Below are 20,683 nucleotides of genomic sequence, written 5' to 3'. Positions count from 1 at the left end.
AAACCTACAAATCTGGAGTCTATGTTAGTCGTGGGGTTGCCCAAGGCTTTGCTGGAGATGCTACTCCGTGAAGGTAGGACGAGCCATCCCCACCAGCCCCATGCTCCATCCAAGATAACGGCTGCAGCCTGCGGACTTTCAATAATAATAGAGTGGACCAGCAACTCAACATGGGCATTTTCAGGAAGAGACGCCAGAAACAGAATGAGGGGAAATAAATGAAGGTTTCTGAGGCAATGGCACCAGCTTGTCTCACCTGGGGATGAGCAGTTTCCTGTACGGGGTATAAGGAGACAAAATGGGCTCTCTTTACCCTTTCTGACTTAATTTCTTCCATCCAGCTGTGAGAGGTTTCTGTAATTAAAGGAGAGATGGCACAAGCGTGTGATTATTAAGAAGAACACACCATCTGCACAGTTGGAAACTTGTTATAAGGCTCCAGCTCTCAGATAGTCCTTTCTGTTATCTTTATGAAGTGCAGTTACACATGTAGAGAATGAGATTAGCATCAGCATCAGCAGATCTTTTTTTTTTCCAACCTTCTTTCCCAAAAAGTGGGCAGTGACTAGTTGGCAGAGTTCGTTCTTAAAACCTGCAGTGATTAGTTGCAGACATGCAATAATTATTTTTGTTTGTTTGTTTGTTTTTTTACAAAGATGCTACTGCAGAGGTTGATCTAAATTTCCACTCGTGCTTTGGAAGTCAGCGATTTGTCAAACAGCCCGTGCAGCCGACTAATGGGATGCTGTTGTTTAGCCATTACTGGCTTCTGGGAAGCAAATGTCTGGCCTCGTGAAAGCACTGTGCAAGAGCAGGCATCTTTCTTGAGCAATCTAATTGGAAGAAATCTAAATGGCACGACCAGAACAGCTGTCTGAACTAAACCTTGTAGGGTTTTAGCATTTCCTTAATGAATTATGTAGCTATAAATTCAAAACAACTACTGTTGCGCGTTAGAGCAGCTGAAGTTCCTAACGAATGGACTAGAGTCGTCTTGAACTGAGCAAACAATTTGAGGATTTAACATTTTAATTATTGAAAACTTCTACCTCTCCTTTTCCGGAGCGGTGGAGGAGGTGAGTTCCCGTGGCCATGGAGGTGTGCGCTGTGCTGGAGGACAGCACGGGGGGGGACAGCCAACGGGGCTTTCTCTGCTCCTCCCTGACTGCATATGGTGCGGTCCATGGATGAACAGTTCTTCTCCTTCAAAGTGATAATTACCTGCTGTGAGTTAGTGTTTGATCCTTCAAGCTGGTAAATGATCGCTGTGCATTTAAGTGAGATTAATAAATATGACCATGAAATAAATGTTTATTTTAGACAGCGAGGAATAAATTATTGTGGTCTTAGTGTTGTCATACTACTTCAGGTCCTGCATGACTGCTCTTTCTCAAGATAAAAACATCTAATGAAAGTAGAATTGTGTACTTACCTTACAAATGTCAAGCCTCAAATACTATTTATTAGCACACCTTTTTCAAGACAGCTACACCAAACAATATTTTGAAGTCATTAATCAATCTGAGTCTGCTACATCCCTGGGAAAAGCCACTCGGTACCGTGAATGACTGTGTAATCTGTATTTACCTTTCTGCCTTACTCGCTGCTTCTCCTGTACTCAACCTTGTGTGTATTTATTGTAGGTAATACCAGAGGCAAGTGCAGGGGAGGATCAGCATGTTATCCGCACGCCGTTTGAAGGAGTGGATGATTTTTTTATACCACCTACAAATCTTATTATTAATCACGTAAGGTAAGGAATGGTCTTAATGGATAGCAACAGTGACCATGCTGCTCTGTTCTTGTGGGCATCTTTCTCATCATCTTACGGCACTTCACAAATGCGAATGAATGAATCCACGGTCAAGCTAACTACTCTTATCCCCATTTTCACATGTGAAATGGAGAAATAATTGAGCAAATTACCAATATTCGGTGAATCAATGTAACAGTGAGACACAAAGCTGGACTTCCCTTAGACCATGCCCGGGCGTTCAAACCCCAGCTTGCTCAGCCATGCCTCCGTGCAGCAAAGCATGACACACTGCCCCAGCTTGCTTGTGCCAGGAACTCGATGACCAGAAAGTTGACTTCCCTGCCTCAAAACCACTTTATAGATCTGGACAGAAACCTGTGTCAAAGATTTATTACCTGAAGTAGTAACAGTTTCTTCTGCCCGAAGCATAAAGTGTGATTCTTCCACGTGTTTCCAACTTGTTCAAATGCTGGATCTCTGTGTGAGGTGTATGGTTTGAGCAGAAATGGTATGCGCCGCATATTAAAAAAACCCCACCTCTATGAACCATCAGTTTTGAATGTTAATGTGATGTAGTGGTTAATGAGATTGTATAACTAACATACTAATAACTTGGAGTAATACTGGCTGCTTCCCAGCAGGCACAGGAAACCTCCCATTAACATTGTCAAAATTGATGATGACTGCACAGCAATTTATACTATTCTTACCATGTTACAACATAACAACTGTTTAACCATCCTCTGTCCCCAGTATAGTTTAGCTAAGTTAAACACTCAAAAACTCATAACGTAACTCCTTAGGTTCCCTACAGTGAACACCAAGAGCAGGGGAGGGTCACACTTAAGTGATTATGTGTTGAATCTGATCCAAAATAAATAACTTTGCTTCCTGAAACACAAAATAATGAGACAGACTTCATGGCTGTCTTTCTTAATTTTTCCCTACCTCATTTTTCCAGTTTGTTTTCAAAATATCGTTATGACTGATAGTAGTGCCAGGAGGTAGATGACTCTGCTGAATGTTAAAGCCTGAGATGAGAAGGTGTGGTCTGGGTTGAAAGACAGGAAGGTGGAACAACTACACTTTTTTATTGTCTTTTTGCTTCAGTGTGATTAACTGGCTGTGTACAGGTGATCTTCCTTAAGAAATATTAAATGTAGATAATTGTCTATAGTTTTTCATGTGCAAAGCAGAGAATGCTGTGCCTCATTTCCTATTTCATTTGTTCAGAGCCAGATCTTTGTCCGTTCTCTCTCACCCTCAGCATGAAAAATAATTGCTCACAGTTTAATGAGACTTACTGTGATCATGTTCTAAATTCTCCACTCAGAAACAATAAATGGCAATACCAGCATTTCCCAGGAAAGTGAATATTTAAGCCATCTCTTCCGCGAGCCAAAAAATATATGTATGCAAATGTCCCGCATATGTATTTCAGCTGCCTGTTATTTCAGATGGATATCTGGGAATGTATTCATTTTTATTAGTTCCCAGGGTAGATTGTTGTCTATTAAAAACTCTCTAAGTGCAAGGTTTTCTTTGAGATTTCAGATCACAGATTTCATGCAAGCGCTGCGCCTCTTCTGCAGCTGTGTGCACATAAAACACATTCTGACCCACTTTTTTTAAATTAAAGTTTATGATAAGAACCATTTTTTAACTTCTTTGGGCATTTGGCCAAGTATTAAGGAAGTCTTGGGAAAAAAATGCTGTAAGGGAAAGCATTTTTTAAAGTGTACTTAAAATGCATTCATCCAGGAGAAATACAAGTGTCATATCCAATTTCCCCACACACAGTGCACTACAAATCTCCACTGCAGGTATTTTCTGAAGTCTCTAATGGATGTGAGCATAATGGGAAAATGAAAGGCTTAGCCCAGTGATTTTCATGGGATCATACACTACGTTGGCTCGTTCTTTAGAAGTGAAATCATTGCCGAGTGTCTCATTGACAGGCGGATTAAGAATAAAGAAATAAACCCACTGTTTTAAGCGAAATATGTATTATCTGCACGCAACCACGTTGTCCTCCACACTTCACAAAGCAATTTTACATCTTTTGGGGAAGAGATACAAAACCAAGCACTCACTTCATTTCCTTCTGTCTGCATCGAATGGATGAAACGATACTCGATGTAAAATTAGTTTTCGTAAGTCAGTATCAGTGACCTGTGAATCCAGGGGAGCACAAACGGGCTGTTTCTATGGTCTCCCTCTCAAATTAAGCAGAAACCTTTCTTGGCTATTCTTGACCTTTTCTTGTCTTCAGCAAAGGTCAGATGTCCTGAAGCATATATCTTTTACAGAACATTTATTCTCTGCTCACTGTTGTCTGCCCTCTCTTGAGACAGAAAACAGAGACCCCTTTTCTTCAGTGCACCCCGGCTGGTTATATTCCACGAGAAATGTTTTACACCTTCCCGGGGCTGGCGGGACGGTGCTTAAGGCAGTCTGCTCTGCACCTCAGCCTTGCCAGCTCCTGCAGTGGTCCCCAGGCACCACGGGTAGCTAACGCACATCACAGCTAGCCTCTGATGCAATAGTTTAGGAGATGAGGTTGGGCATGGTCTTCACTCAATGGTCATACACACAGCTCGAAGTTGCTCTCTGGCCCCATCCTGGCAGGGATGTGCTTTATTTTGAACAGTTTTCTATTTTGAGGTTGAAGAAGTCTTGAGTATATATTGAATGACATCTCTTTAGGCCTGAAACAGATTAAATACAAAATTGGTCAACACTAGCCTACAAAACACCCAACCTTGGTATTATTCCTATTGTAAATTGGTCTTCCCGATAAAAGGCTTCAGCTCTTGAAGATGTTATTCAAATATCCGAGCACATATCCTAGCTTGCAGGATCATGTTGCTAATTTTAACTGAAATATATACCTCCTTCTAGCACTTTTTAGAAGCACTAAAACGAGAGATTTCTTACAGAAAAGAGATGGCATTATTGCACAAGCTTCCAAAACGAACAGGATAGAGTTTCCCCGTTCTGCTGACTTTCGTCTTTTCTCAAGCATATCGCCATGTCTCCAGAGATGACTTCAGTGTCATGTTTTCTATTTCAGGTTTGGCTTCATCTTTAACAAGTCAAAATCCGCAGTTCACAAAATTGACCTGGAAACTGTGACCCACATCAAGACTATCAACTTCAAAAACTATAGCTGCCTACCGCAGACCATGGCTTATACCCACCTGGGCGGTTACTTCTTTGTCCAGTGTAGGAGGAATCGGTCGGTGGCTGCGTCACCGCAGCTCATTATTGACAGTGTTACCGATGCCGTCATCGGCCCCAACAGCGACGTGTCGGGCACACCTTATATCTCACCAGACGGACGCTATTTGGTCAGTGCGGATGAAGACAGTGGCAGGATCAAAGTCCAGGCTCTATCTGTCCGAGGGGAAATCAAGTTGATTTATGACTTACAAACAAACATACACGTATCTGATCTGACATTTCAACCCTCTTTCACTGAAGGCAATCAGTACTATATATATGCTACTTCACATTTGCAAACAGATGTGCTTTTTGTAGAGCTGTCAACGGGGAAAATGAATGTACTGAAGAATTTAAAGGACCCTATCACATCCAAAGACTGGCCCTGGAGCAACTACAACAGAATTATGAAAGACAGTGGGTTATTTGGACAGTATCTCATTACACCAGCTAAAGATTCATTGTTTGTTATAAATGGGAGGCAAAATACGTTACGCTGTGAGGTTTCAGGTATAAGGAGGGGTAACACAGTGGTCTGGGTTGGAGAGGTATGAGAGGGCAATAGCAGCAGAGCCTTTGGCAGGCAAGTACCGGTTGGACCTTTACGCTGCAACAAATGAGCAGTAGCATTGTATATTTTTACACTGGGAAAAAAAAAAAAAAAAGAAAAAACAAAAAACCCCTGTATAGGCTTCATGGTACAACACTGGTCTACTTGCAAGTTTTATAATATAAGGTATGCTCTGCTAATAGGAAGTGGTTTTGAAGGGATGTTTTTTATTTGGGGGTATGATTTGTGGTTATGAGAAAAATGCTGGGAAGCGAATAATATCTCCACTGAGATATCGTATAAGCCACGAAACCTAGTGATTCTGCAGAACAAAACAGATTTTGAGTTTCCATGCTGAGGAGCTTTTATGTTATGTTCAAGCCATCGGTTTTTCTTCCCTGTATACCTTGCCCGTTGGCTGTGCTGACTACCCCACCCCAACACAGAGAGACCACAGAAGCAATGACAATGCTTAAGTTAAAATTCACCTTTGGATGATGAGGGAAACTAAGCATCAGAGAGCGGTTTTCAAACCACAGAAACCTAGGAGAGCGATTTAAATGAAAACTGATCAGTTTTCTCTGCAGGATGGCTTTGGGAGGATCCACGGATGTGATTTCAGAAGGAGGCATAGCAGAAATAGTAACTGTCAGCTCACTTTCTTCTGCACTTAATTTTGCTCTTGGTACTACTGAAGGCAACGTTACGAGTCCCCCCTCTTCTAATGCATATCTGTGTGATTGTATTTGAGAAATTTGGCATTATGAAATATCCAGGCCATTAGAGTGGGTAAAAGCCAGGAAACACTGAGGGGGAGGTGTCGGAGTTTGTAAAAATTTTTGTTGAGAAGGGGGCATTAGTCTTTCAGCAGCTTGTGAGTGCGGTCAGCTTGGGCACAATATGCAAAATCTGCTCTTCAGGGGCAGAGAATTAGTTACGGTTATTCCCATAGGAGGCAGCAACCCTTCTAGAACTCGTTGGTTTCGCTCATTAAATATTTAATAGCACTGAAGTCACTTGGTTCTTTCTAAAATAATAGCTACAATGACAGAGGCTATTTTTAATAGAAAACTCACTCATTTTCTAGTCATAGCCTTAATTTGCCTATTTCTTTTCAGACATCCGGGGAAACAGTTTTTCTTTGTGGTTTTTTTCCTTCCCATTTATAGTACACTTGTTTATAGTCAATTATCTTTTAGTTATGAGCAAAGAGATTGATGTAAAACCAGCTGGATTACCCTAGAATGCAACAGCTGGCATTGAGAAATTTCAGTTGAGTTGCCGTAAAAATATAGATCCATTTGCACATTTGGAAGATATAAAAACTTTTCTAGTTGCGTTTTTGTAACTTTCTATATGCATCACCGTGAAGTAATCAGGGCAAGAGCAGCTGTGGCTTGCAAAGGGGCACAAACCAGGTGAGCACCACTGCCACCATGAACGGGCGCATCCCAGTTGTTGTATCCCAGGAGCCGCTTTGAAAATGTGGTCTTGAGGTGGGTGAGAACTCTCTCTGAAGGTAAACATCTGTTGCATCGGAGCCACCCGTCAGCCTTTTGAAAGACCCAGCTCGTTGTGCGAATGACCTTGTTGCCCAGAGTTTGTACGAAAGCAGCTGCTGAACAAACACGTCCAGTGATAGGTAGTGGCGCGGTAATTATTTTCCTCCACAGATGCTTAAAGTCACCCATTTCACAATGCACACAGAGGGATTTTAAATGAGAAGGAGGCAGGCTAGCACTGGTAATCTTTGCTTTAAATGTTAAACTTTTACCAAAAGAGTAGCATTTTAGCATGGCTGTAGACCTGAAGTAATTTAAACCATTTCGGTTCTATAGAGAATATATAAAAATCTGTTCAGACAGACGACGAAGGGGAGCTGAATCCTATGAATTCATTGAACATGGAGTCCTTGAAATTGCCCTTCACCACCCACAGGCTGAAACCTACATCTCTTTTATGAGCCATAGGGGTTAGAAGAGACTATCCCATCATTGCAACACAGGCATACAAACCAGATTGGCGTAGCCTTCCTTCAGCAATGCATGGTGTCCATGATTTTCTACTCATCTGGTTAGGAAACATAGCCGTGTCAAGGAAAGGAGAAGACCAGCTTTGTAAGTACCTTTAAATATGCACAACTCCTTTCTTGAACAAAGCTGTATCCATACATTGCAGCCATCCTAAATGTGTTTTACGAAGGCCGAACACTGCTCTCGTGTTATCTTTTATGACTTCTTGAATATTTTATTATGCCTATGGTAAGTTTCCCAGTAGAGGCGTTCATTGTGTCATAGATCAAGCAAATATTACTTTTTTAAGAATATTTAAAAAAAACTGTATATATCTGTTCAGGTAAATATCCTTGAGGCTGGTTTATATATAGGCTGTGAAAGATGTGTAACAGACCTCACTTCTTCCTGTTTGTCGCAAAATATTGGAATAGCGTTCACTTGAAAACTCCCACTTGGACCTTCCAAAGATGTTCCCTTTCTTCCCTCTTCAGCCCAAGTTCTGGTGATGTGTTTTCTAAATTATCCTAATGGTTATATATCATACTTAGAAAATGAAGTACAACTTAGATTGTCCACACTACTTGTGAACAGTTCCAATGACAGTCAAATCTGACATTAAAGTGCTGCACATTTGTTACTCTGATTTTATTTTTTTTATGACACAGAAATTTTATATATACTCAAAAAAAGTTTCAACTCGTTTTTGCCTTTCAGCTCTGTCGCAAAGAGACTACATTTCCTTGTTTGCAGTTTCTTTCCCACTCTCTTCGTGTTCTCCACCAATTCACTTCTAATACCTAGCTAATAAATTAATTAATCACAGTGATTAATTGGAATGAATTTAAATTGAATTAATGACCATTTGGTTATCCTATATCACTCTTATATCAGTTGGGTATTCTTACACTGGAATCGTGGGAAAAAATAGTCCCTGGTTGACAGTAAGACTCTAGCCCCAAGATGAGATGCATTTTCCATTCATCGTTGAGGTTCAACAGCAGTATTACGGAAATACTGTTTTGTCTTAGTATTTCCCTCAGTATTTTCACTTTCTGAATGAGTGAGAGTTTTTACTTAACATCTTTAACTATGCAGTTCAGTGACTATTTAGAAACCATCCACTTTTAAATTGGAAAGAAGACTCACGAGTGCCTTAATTTGGAGTCTCTGACAATAATTAACATATTCTTATCATTTAATACTTTGATTTTATTATTTTTTTTACCACTACAAAAAAAAAACCAAAACAACAAAATCAAGAGAAGTCCCAAAAGACTTTGGTGGGCAGAGATGGGCACGTCCGCAGGATGGGTGGGAGGCAGGAACCTCGCAGGGCTGCAGAGGGGACTTGGCGAGGGGGGGCTATCGAAAACCACTTCGCCCTCCCTGCAGGAGGTTGGCTGTTCGGCTGTGTTGACCTCCGTGAACGTGGCTTTGCCCGAGAGACACCCGAGTCCTGATGACCTGTCGACAAGTACTTATTTACTTGATTTATACCGTGATTAGGTCTTAATTACTAGAGTGCCCGGTAGTGTGCGAGGTACTGCGTAAAACAGATAAAAAGGCCAAGATCTCAATTCTGTGAGGAGATAACAGCTAATTCCCCACGTGACCTTACAGCAGGTCGGCACAACGGGCAGGAAAGCAGGACCTGAGGTGGGGGAGATGTAAGAGTTGACCTGAGTGCAATAACCTGGTTATTCATCAAAGATACAGGCGTGCCACGGTGCCTGTATTTTTTTTCCCCTAAGACCCCCTTTGTGCCTCCCCATCCAGGGCTTTATTTTAAGTGAGCATCCCATAGTTGCTGCCTCTCTTCATTGAGCCCCTGGGACAGGGACGCTCCACCCCAGGGATTTCCCTGCCTGCTGCGTACCCTGACTCGCCACCTCACGCTCAGATCATTTCTCCCTTGGAAAAGCTGGGGTAAATCCTGCTGCTTGTAACGACGTGCATCCCGCAAGGCCAGCAGCCAGCGCCTGGTTTCCGTACCGGATTACAGCTCCCACTCTGCCTCCCGTCGGAAACCTGCGCTCGCTGCCCGACTCACTGCTTTGTGCGTTTTCTCTTCGGCCAACAAAACCCCAAAACCCCACAATACAGTCAGATTATGGCAAACAAAGCAGAGATCAATGTGATATTTACCTCTTCTAGTGCTGCTACGGGCTCCTAAGAGCCCATTCCCCCTCCCCAGCCCGGCAAGCCCACCCCCCCCCCTCGCGTGCCTCTCCCCTGCCAGCCGTGTCCTTTCCAACGGGCACCGCCGGCTGCTGCTCCCCAAACGCTTTGAACCCTTTTCTGGATTTCACCCCTGCTTCCCGCTCCGTGCACCTCTACCCTGGTGCCGCGGCACGTTGCACCTCAGCCGCGACGTGGACGCAGCTCCTGCGGCATCGCCATGGTGTGCTCCCACCCAGCCTCACCCAGTCCCCCCCTGGAGCAAGGGGGTTCTATTTATTTGCTTCCCTTGTTAAATTTTTGAAGCAGAGTGAAATAAAAGACAGGGAAATCTCTCCATCTGGAGAGCAGGAAAACTTGTGTGTTTCTTTTAAAAAAGAGATGGCGCGGTGATATTTGGTGTGAGGACAGGACAAATTCCCAGGCGAGCACAGCGAGCCTGAGACGAGAGCAGTCCTATCTGCTAGAGGGCGAAAAAGACACCTGAAATGTCACCTCTCTTTTTAACCTGCCTCCACAAGAAGGTTGGTTCTCTTTTAGCACTGGTCTCTAAAGATAAAGAATGAAATAGCAAGGCTATGAGGGTTTTTTTTTAATGACCCTGAAAACAGAGAGGAGAGACAGGCAGGAATCCCACCTCTGCTCACATCTGGTAAAAATTGGGATGCCCCCCCCCCCCCAAAAATGCAGAGGCACTGGTTCAGGGCTCGTGCCCGAGCGGTGGGGCTGAGCTGCAGCCCAGGCTGGGGCCATGTTCCCGGCGATGAAGGAGGCTGCGCGTACAGAGCTGCGCTTTCTCATTTATTGTTTTTATTCCGTGCAATGCAAGCTGGCTGTTGCAGCCCAGCCTAATCCGTTTGCTAAAACACCTCCGGTGCTGAAATCCCACGGCTGCCCAGTTCGGTGGGGTGGGATTTACAGCCCGTACAGGTGGAGCAGGATGGTTGGAGCAAACCAGTGCATCTTGTTACGTTCTTGGCCCGATCCACTCTCTGCACCAGCCCATAACTCAGTTCAGCGGTGTGTACGGCACAAAAGGTCGGCCCCGCGCAGCCCGGGGGGGGAAGATGTACCGGTGCCTTTGCACGCTGCTGTTAATGACCCTCGGCACCTCGGGTGACTTACGGTCCTCACAGACAGGACTGGTTAGTAAAGAAGCTCTATTTTCCTTTGGTTGTTTTTTTTCTTTTTTTACCTTCTTGTAATTTTATTTGTCCCTCGTAAGAAAAAATTCCTGGAAAAGGGATGAAAACTCATGCTAGTGGCACTAAGCCCAAAGGTGAGCAAGGCTCTTGCAGGTCTCATCTTAAGTTTGGAAACACAGGGGGGATTATGGGGCGTATTTTCCAGTGCTTGCAGTTGCAAGACAAAAAAACATGACCAAAAAGAGCCATTATGCTTTTTTAAACAGTTCCCAATACTAACTTTAAAAAACAGGAAAAACAAATCATCCCTGCTGCGGTGCTTCTACCATGCAAATTGCCACTGCCTGGGGGCTCGTTTAATTAAGCACTTCACCATCTAACCCTTGGCAGTCTGTGGTGTCTTTGACACTTGTCCAAAGCCATCAGACAAAGGCAGCGAGCGCAGCGGAGAGCAGAAAGCCAGCTGCGTCTAGTAAACAAGACAAGCACTACTCAAACAAGAAGCCCATCCCAATTTACAACGGTCAGAGCACCGGCATTTCCAGAAATAAAACTCCAATCCCTGGATTAGCAAAGGTTTCTCCCCACAGCTGCATGTGCGTGATGCCGTGCGTGGCTTGATGGCCGCGTCGCGCTCTGCTCCGTCGGATGGCCAACCCAAGAGCGTTGTGCTTTCAGTTAATCTTTAACTTCCAACAAGAGTGTGCAATGATGGCTGGCACTTCAACCGCCCCGTAACCACGGCAGAGCAGAGAGTGGAGCATTACCTGAGGAGATTTCTTTTTTACGGCAAGGAATATTGCGGAGGGAGAGTTTGTAAAGTTTTATTTCAGGCCACAGTAAACTCAATGTTAATTGACTTCCAGAAAGTGGAGGGACGTTTCTGCATAGGAAAGTCCGTAATTTCTACAGAGGATTTGCTTCGAGGACTTGCAAAGACTGATCTGAGTGGGGTCAGGCAGGGAGACCAGGCTGGCGTCTTGGCCTCCCACCCGGCTTTTCTTTAGGCAGGTCCGACCAAGCTAGGAAAGACTAACAAGGCGTCTGCTAGTAATTTTTATTTTTTAAACAACTGTACCGTTTCCTGCTTTCAACCCTCATCTGCTCTAGCACAGCCGCACCTGCAGGCCGGTACCTGCTGCACCTCCTGCGAGCGGCCTCTGAGCACGGAGCATGCAGAATTTTCCCATCATCGGCCCTGGACACCCTGTCGTGGAGACAGTTCAATATGAGCAGCTGTATTATATTTACCTGTATCATCTGGAGTGTTTCACTGGGCTCCAGTCTTGTTTTTACATGGAACCCAAGGCAATTATTTTAAAATACAGTGTCAAAAATATTGTCAGACCACAAACAGAGGCTAACTACCGACTTATTAATTACCCTCTCTACCATCACGTTCTTTCAAGTGGCTGACCTGAAACGGTCTGTGTCCCACCTGATAGCTAAGCTTCGGGTTGGTCCCATCATCCAGCTCATCAGCACATCTAGTCCTAGTGCAAATAAAATTCCCTGCTGTGTCGAGCACAGCTGAACTCCTCCAGGAAGATCCTACACATCGACACAGAGAGCAAGCGCCAGCAAGCCCCGCGCTCTCGGCAGTTTTCCACGTCCCGGGCTTGCTCAGCACAAAGTCAGCTCTGTATTAGACACAACTTCAGCCTGAAAGCTGGCTGGCTCTGGCATCCAGCCGCTGGCACGCAGGATGCCATCTTTATCCTGTAGCCGAAATTAGTCAGTATTTTCTCTCTAAAATTATTTCAATCCAGTAGATACATCAGTTTCTTTATGATTTCTTAAGCAGATTTTACTCTCTCAAGTCAAGGCATTTTCTCAAGCCTGAAAACTTGTCAAGGGATTCCTTTTTTTCTTTTAATTTTCATATCTTCAATAGCCTTTATTTTTTTGATGGGGGGAGGGGATGTGATCACGCTTGTCGACAACATCCCGGTGCAGCATTGCCCTTTCTCCCCTCACACATGGACCACATCAGCACAAACCCCAGCAGGTACCGGTGATTTCTAAAGCCAACAGGGCAGGAAAAATGCTGGAGCAGAAAGCACAGCACTGCCCTGCGCTGCCACCACCACCAAAGAAATGCAGACCGAAATGCAGGCCCATGTCACGCACTGTGACCGGCAAGAGCCCACTGCCGAGTTAGCCAAAGTGTCCTGCATTAAGCTAAAAACCCTCTCCATCAGCCGCTCGGCGTATAGCAGGATGCTATATGGGGAAGGGGAGAGTAAGAGGATTGATGCAGATATAAAGGTTTGGGAGTTTTTTAGGTTTAGAAGGGAAAGCAGCAGTTGCCCTACCATCCAGTGCTGGTGGGCCGTGGCTGGTTCTTCCCCTCACCCATCAGTGGCTTCGTCCAGCCCCACGAGCAGGAGCACGGAGCCTGGCACCAGTGTCCACGCCGGTGAGGAGATGGTGAGGCCACCGAGACATGGACTTGATGGAGTCAGTTTGCTGGATACTTTATATTTGCACGGTTTAAACCAGACTAACCACTGGTAGCCCTGAGTATGTGCACGGCAAAAATAATAGCATCCCTGAAGTGTACTAACTACACTAAGTTCTCACTTCTGAAGGCATGAAGCCTTCCCAAGCACAGGACATCCCAGACGTCCTACCCCTTCCTCATGGACAAATATTTGGGCAAACATATGGTCAAAAACAATAACCCAACAAATTATGATTCTCTCCAAATAAAAGGTGAGGGGACTGCAGGCTAAGAGCTTTTTTTATTTCTTTCCCCAAACTTCTTGAAGACACTGAAAACTTGTGATTAAATTTGAAAGCTACGGCTGAAGAAAACAAAATTCAAACGGTACTTAAATCATGAAGAGCAGAGAGCAATATTTTAATACCCATTTGCATTTTAATAGACAAATATCTGCCTCTTTTACTACAGCTTTACGTTTTGGACACACGAACCTGTGTTTTGCCTATGTGGATTCCTTATTCACCCTGGACTTCAATGTGGCCTTTAAGTTCACCTTGTAGCACAAGTCTAGAAATAGCGCCAGGAATCTCGAGGGAAATTCCCACCCGGCCGTGGCAATGATCCCCAAACCTGGATCCTCATCCTGCAGACAGAAGCTGATTCAGCAGGTGAATCGAAACAACCCCACAAAACCTGCTGAAAAAGCCTCGGGAACCCGAGTAGGTGGGCTTGGGGTGGTTCTTTCTTTTCCCCTTGATAGAGGAGCCTCTGCGTGGATGGAAAAATTTGCACGCTGGTGTCAGTGGTGCACGGTCCTGTACAGCACGTCCCTACCCTTCGAGTCTTGCTGAAAGTCTTAAAGTTCATTCGTCTCAGACAGACTAATAACAGTTTTCAGCACTGAACACATACACCGGAAAATGTGCAATGGGAAAAAAAAAATAAATAAATAAAATCAGCTTTGCTTGAAAAAGCCTCCTCTTGTAATGCTTGTACATGTGAATTCCCCCCCCTTATTTATAAAATATATAGAAGTATTTTTAATACATCAACTTTAGTAGAGATTTGTACCAACACAGCATAGTGCAACATTTGAAATACATTCGTGTTTGCTTTGATGTGGTACGTAGTACCACTCACTCAGTGTAGCTGCAGTAACACCCAGTATAAAAGAGGAGGGGCAAAAAAGAATCACACAAGGTGCTCTCTATAGATACCGTAAATGCTCTTTTTCTTCAAATTTTGCAATAAAATTTGACAAAAGCTCCTGCTGACAGTGTCTATTTTATCCTTTTGGTGGCAGACCTTCTCCTAAAGGCAATAAGGTTGGAATAGGTGAGCTCCCGGTTTTCTCATACACGGTGTACTATGGCTCTGTGGTTTTATATTTAAGATTAGCCTCCCATGTCTGTGTATTTAATTTATAATTATAATTTTGGCCTGGGAAAAATTAGTCTGTTTTCACATGGAGCTATTTTAACACCGAGACACAGATGGCTGATTATCGAAATGTCTAATAGCATCTTTGTAATAGTCCTAAGGCAAAAAAAAACCCCTACTTGTGACAAGCGTTATTTGCTGAAACAAATTCCATTTAATTAAGACATGAAGACTGCACTGAAAGACATCCTAGCTTGTCAACAATATTAACTGCAGCATATATTGCTAGAGGTTATGCTTTGCATTAAAGCTAAATGGTAAAGGGCACGAGCTTTGTGAAGAATTTCTTAAGTTTTCCTGTGTAGCAAGGCTAAGCTGGTCATTTTTCTTGAACACTGTTTTCCTTTAGCAGCTCAAATCAGTGCTGATGAAAACACCCAACTTGACAGCTTGGGAGGCTAAAAATCCTCTCTGTACCCTAAAACCTGACGTCACCAGCACGGGCTGCTCTGCATGCCTTGCCCCAAGGTCTGCAGAGCCCTGACATCCCCGGCATGGTGCAGGCTGCGGGTGCACAGCAGGACCATCGCCACTCCGGAGTGCTTCTCCTAACAGGACGGGTGTTAGCAAACCCCATCAGCTGGACAATATCGCACCCAAGACTCAGCAGAAACCGTGGGCTCAGTCCCAGGGATGCGGAGGCTGCTGCGCACCACTCGTTGAGTGAGACTCGTTAATGCACGGAGGGGTTATGCGCAGAGCCGGCAGCTCAGGGCCTGCAGTATCCCATGTGGCAGTAAAACTATTCAAGGAGAAATTATGCAGATAGATAGCCAACTTCTTCAAGCCGCAATGAATTACGCTGAAAACATCAGCACAAGTAGCAGTAAATTTGCGTTACGGTCAACGAACGCAGCTTTGTTTGTTTTCTCCTGTTAGAGGCTGCGGGGGCTCAGGGGCCTGGGATACTCAGGGATGCTCTAATAAACACCCCAAAGCTACTGCTCGTGCATCGGTACGCAACAATGCTTGGAAGGGAAAAAATGTTCAGTAGTAATAGCCGTCGTGCAAGTGGCACACCACTTCATCCAAAACCAGTTCATCCGCTAGTTTTCCGGACACACTAGAGGGAATTTTAATTGAGGCAGGATGGTTTTGGCAAGTGTGGGAGGAATAAGGGCAGCAGAGAAGATGCTATGTTTAATTACTGCAATTTCGACTACCGGCTGACTCCCAACTCTTGCTGGTCACCCACGGTTTCCCTGGATGCAATGGGAACTGCGGGAGTCCAGCCGCTTTGCAGGACCTGCCTCTCCTGGGCAAGAGCAGGAAAATGCACTGGACCATGCAGGTCACAGTTTTATAGCCAGGCTCATATTTATTAGCAACTTCGACTGCTGCCTTACGAGTGAGAGCGCCAGAAAGTGTCTCCTGGCGCAGAGTCCGATGGCGACAGTATCCGATAAAATGGACTCTGGTTAAGGAGCAAGTTTTGGGAGCTATAATCAGGTTTGTGTCAAACATCCCTTCAAAGCATCAACAGAGCAGGATGGAGGCTGATATAGTCTTCAGAAAACATCAAGTGGTGATACAGAATATGTTAAAGTTGTGTTTATTTAAATCTTTCCAGCAATAGAATCAAACCCACTGGCAGATGTTTCAAAGTGTTTCTTTAAGAAAGACAGTCGAACAAATCTCTGAATTATCATCTGCAGCAAACAAAATGCAGACACGCTATTAAGCCAGGCCGTAAATATTTCTGAAAAGCACACCCTGACCAATAAATTAGGGGCGGTGGTGGCAACAGTGTTAATGCAAGCCTGGAAGGAGATGCTCATGAGGGGCAAATAATGTATTTGTGGTGTTGCAGGAGAGGGGCAGCTAATGGATGTCGGGTCTGTAGCAGACGTTGTTCACAAAACCGTTCCGACCGCTGCCAAGCACCCCGCGATCGATGGGCACGTGATAGCTGGGAAGATTTACGCTCACTGTCACACCTCCTCGGGAAGGCTGGGGTGGTCCAGAGCGCACCGTGAAAGGCTGAAAACTCAGCGCCAAAAAAAACCCCAGGTCACCCAGCCCTGGGTACAGGCTGCCGCTTTCCAGACCTTCAATAAAGTGAATATGGCATCTTCAAGGATTTGCTGTCCTCTCCCCCTGTCCAGAGGAAAACATTCGTTAGACAAATCTCATGAAGGGCTGTAGCGAGCTGTCTGCTGTGCCCGGAGCGGGGAGCTGAAGGAGCCCAGGGGCCCCAGCCAGCACAGCAGGATCCCAGAGCCGTGCCGTTCCCCTGAGGGGGTGACTTTTCTGGGTGATGGGGACAAGACGCCGTCTGATGGCTAGGGCTGTGCCGAACGAAAGTGAGTCAAGATCTGTAAGAATCTAATACACCGTTACTATAATCCTTTCACAGATCAGGATATGCTTCATGGTTTCCAGCAAGCTTCTAAAGCAATAAACCTCTGTTTCCCTTATTTATTTACTTTTGCTCAATCAAGGTGTCAGATGGTTCGTGGAAGATAACAAAGCTTTGCAGGACAAAACTCAGCGCATGATGGAGGTTTCAACCTCAGAGGACTTACCGCAGAGAAGTTCCACCGGCGGCAGAGCAAAGCACTGCAGATGTTCCCGCACACGGGAACATGAGAAATGTCCGTGAGAGCCCTTCGCTGCTTGTGCTCAGGACCGGATCCCATGACGAGACAGATAGTAGGGATGGTGGGACTAATGCCACCTCATGGAGTGACTTTGGTGGAGGGAGGAGGGACAGGGACCTACGCCTGCTGCAAAATGTGCACGGGAGCTGCCTGGGAGATGTTAATCCCTGCTACAGGCACGTGAAAAAGTGAAGCAGGAACCAGGCAGCAGTAATGGAGCTGATTGCAGGATGGGCGTCTGCCTCTCCCACTGCTCCGTGTACGAAGCACAGATGTCCTTCCACCTTCTGCCTCTCTGGGCAATATTTCAGGGCAGCAAGCTGCTTTCCCTTCTCTGTGCAGTGTCCAGAACAAAAAGGATCAGAGCTCTGACTGGCTACTGGCATAAAAAAGAAATTGGAAGGAGCACTGGTCTTCTGAATATGGAGCAGTCAATAGGAATACTGGATTTGCCCCTATTTCAGGTATTGATGATGGAGAAGCTATTTTCAAAATGGAAAACAAAAAAGAAAAAAGATCTCTACCTGCAACCCTTAAGATGGCTGTTAGCAGTCTAATAATCTGATCACTAATGGCTTCCATCCAGCTTATGGGGATTTATGGCCTTAATTCCCTTTGGAGATGCGGTGCTGCAGGGTAGGAAGAGCTCTACTCAGATGTGGAGCAAATGTCCCGCTCCTGGTGTCGGTGTGCCCAGTGCCCCGGCTGGCCCAGGGGTGAATCAGCTCATGGACTGTGCTGCTGAGCCAAAAGTTCATCAGATGCAGCACCAATTTGTAATTAACTGCAAAAGCAGAAGTTTAAATCAATATGCTTTTTAAAAAAAAAAAAAACAAACAAAAAAAACCCCCAACTTTATGGTCACTACATGGGGCGTGCAATTTCATCATCCTGTGGTAACAGATACTTTAGCTAAGGAGCATCATTTAAACATCAGAAGATAATGTTTAAATTGACATTAAGCTCATCATGCCATAATAAATATTCAAAAACTAACAATATTTTTAATATCTTAGTGGGTGACTTCATTTTATTTACTACATTTTTGGTTGTGCCACCACGTGTTTTAATTATTTAATGATATGGCAAGGCAGCAGCCTCTACCGTATATGGGTAGACCACAGAAGTCATATATGTCACATGCATTAATTGTTCCTATTAGGACTGTGTGAAAAAATCCCGTGATGGCAAAAACACCAAGAAGCGATTCTTCTCGTACCTTTACTCCAGAGGCAAAGACTGAGTTGTGATTGTCTGGCATAGCTTGGGGTTACATGTAATCATAACCTTTGAGGGGCAGCCCAGGATCACTAGTTAAAAATAGTCATATGGAAATATCAATGAATCCAGCAAATACTATGGCAACTGGAAGTGGCGCGTATACAGATTACACCGCACCCTCCCGTGCCCCGGCAGGTTTGGGCTGCACGATCCCAGTTTGGACCAGTCAGGCGTTACCCAAAGGTGGCCCCGTGGGTACCCGGGATTGGAAACCTTGACTTCGGGTTCCACTTTAGTAGAGCAAGTCTCCCTACATTGACTTGATGTATGAGTGCACAGAGAAAGGGTGGGGAAAAATCAGGAAATTTTAGTGGAGATAAATAGGATTTACAATGCTGTCATGTCTAGCAACTTTGGCGTTTCAATTCATTAAAAGTCCAGACAAATTAGATGTTTGTATTCATTTAAAATAATTTCTCCTCTTTGACCTGGCTTAATTTATCATTTTACATCTTTCTGCAGTGTTTAGAAGAGCTGCTGCTTAAACGAACCCAAAGGAACATACAAGTAAAATATTAAGTAGTTATCATTAACAACACGGTACATTAAAACCCAGCACCATAGCTTCCCTACAGCTATTTTTGCCAAGCCAAACACAAAATATTCTCCTACAGATGTAGGATTTGTATTTCTTGCAGTATTAAAGCCGAGACACCTTGTGACAGTGTTTTCACAACTAACACATGTATCTCAGGAATTCAGTTGTAGTCACTGCAGAGAAAAAGGAACAGCAAAAGGGAAATCCTGCACCTCAACATAAACCAGTCCTTATTCAAATAGGTTTTTTATTATTATTATTTTTAAATAAAAACATCCCATGGTTTATTTCTTCCATTTTGTGTAAATTTGGGGATTTTATGTGCTTTTACGAGTAGCTACATTTTGGTGATGAAAAGTGCTATTTATAATTTTGTACATTCAAATATTTTCAGAAAGGAAAGGCTGGATAATAAACAAGCATGTACCCAAACATTCATATCTTTAATTTCAGAAATGAATTTTGGTTACATCAGCCTTGGGCGTACTCTGACAGGTCCTACCTGAGGTAACAGTTATGCAGTTATTCAGAATTACAGGTAACCCAAGAGTAAGGCTCTCTTGTAACTGTGTTATTCTTTTCACCATCATCAGAAATAGATAATGTCTCTCTATATAAATATATATATTACACACACACATATATTTATCCAGTGCCTATATATATATATATATATATACACACACACACATATATTTATCCAGCGGGCTTAAGCAAAGACATAAGGAATTCTGCTAAGGGTTTGGTATCTTCTTTGTAAATGACATGTATTCATGTGGTTGTCAGGTGCAGAGAGGGATAAGGAAAAGATAGAGGACTTCCCCAACATCTTGAGCAAATCAGGAACAGAATGGAATAAACTATACGCAATACAAATACTAACTACATGAAAGTGATACTACTACTATATTACAGTGCTTCCTGCATAACATAAAAACATAAAAAAGTCTAAGTTGCAACAAAACCTAACATTATCACCAAGCAATTTCTTCCATAAATAGTTAATCTGGGCTGCACTACCATCGTCTCAAAAGATCCTCTCCAGGATGGTCGTCTATTAGATGCCAGCGAAAGCCATTACCGTGGTCTGATAATAACAGAGCACACATACGCGTGTACCCTGCGCTGGAAAACAGCATGGCACCTCTGCCCAAAGCAAAAAGAGTAAGTGCAAAGAAGGAAAATGTACGCATGTACGTGTGTGTATATATAAATATATATATATATATAATTGAGCGGCTTTCTGAAGATGATGTGGATTTTCATTACGTTTAGCAGTCAGGACATGGTATCAGCAAAGGCTGTTCTCTCCTCTGTTTCTCCTCCAGCACCGAAGTCTGTGACGTGGCATTACTGCTGTTTCAGCCCTTCCTTATTGAAAGCTTTTTATAGAAGACTTAATTTAAATGTATACTTTTGCTGCTCATGGCCATGGGTTTCCCAGGTGAGAAGGTTGGCTCTTAATGTCACGACGACCATCTGTGGACTGTCTGAGATGTTCAGGGGGGATCT

The 20,683-nt window shown here is 44.0% G+C and overlaps 1 protein-coding gene across 2 annotated transcripts in view; it reads left to right on the top strand.

Annotated features, from left to right (window-relative positions):
- FSTL4 (follistatin like 4) overlaps positions 1-8,295 on the top strand; it is a 231,798-nt gene extending 223,503 nt beyond the window's left edge. For both annotated transcript variants that reach the window (XM_054842215.1, XM_054842214.1), the window contains 2 exons: positions 1,644-1,753; positions 4,830-8,295. In XM_054842215.1, coding sequence (XP_054698190.1) covers positions 1,644-1,753; positions 4,830-5,532 — 813 coding nt within the window. In that variant the 3' untranslated portion in view covers positions 5,533-8,295. The remainder of the gene's footprint in view (positions 1-1,643; positions 1,754-4,829) is intronic.
- Positions 8,296-20,683: the final 12,388 nt, after the last annotated feature.

The sequence above is a fragment of the Grus americana genome, chromosome 14 (genome assembly GCF_028858705.1).
Source record: "Grus americana isolate bGruAme1 chromosome 14, bGruAme1.mat, whole genome shotgun sequence".
NCBI classification, from domain to species: domain Eukaryota; kingdom Metazoa; phylum Chordata; class Aves; order Gruiformes; family Gruidae; genus Grus; species Grus americana.
The sequence above is the reverse complement of the archived record's forward strand: the minus strand, read 5'-3'. Positions and strand labels throughout refer to the sequence as shown.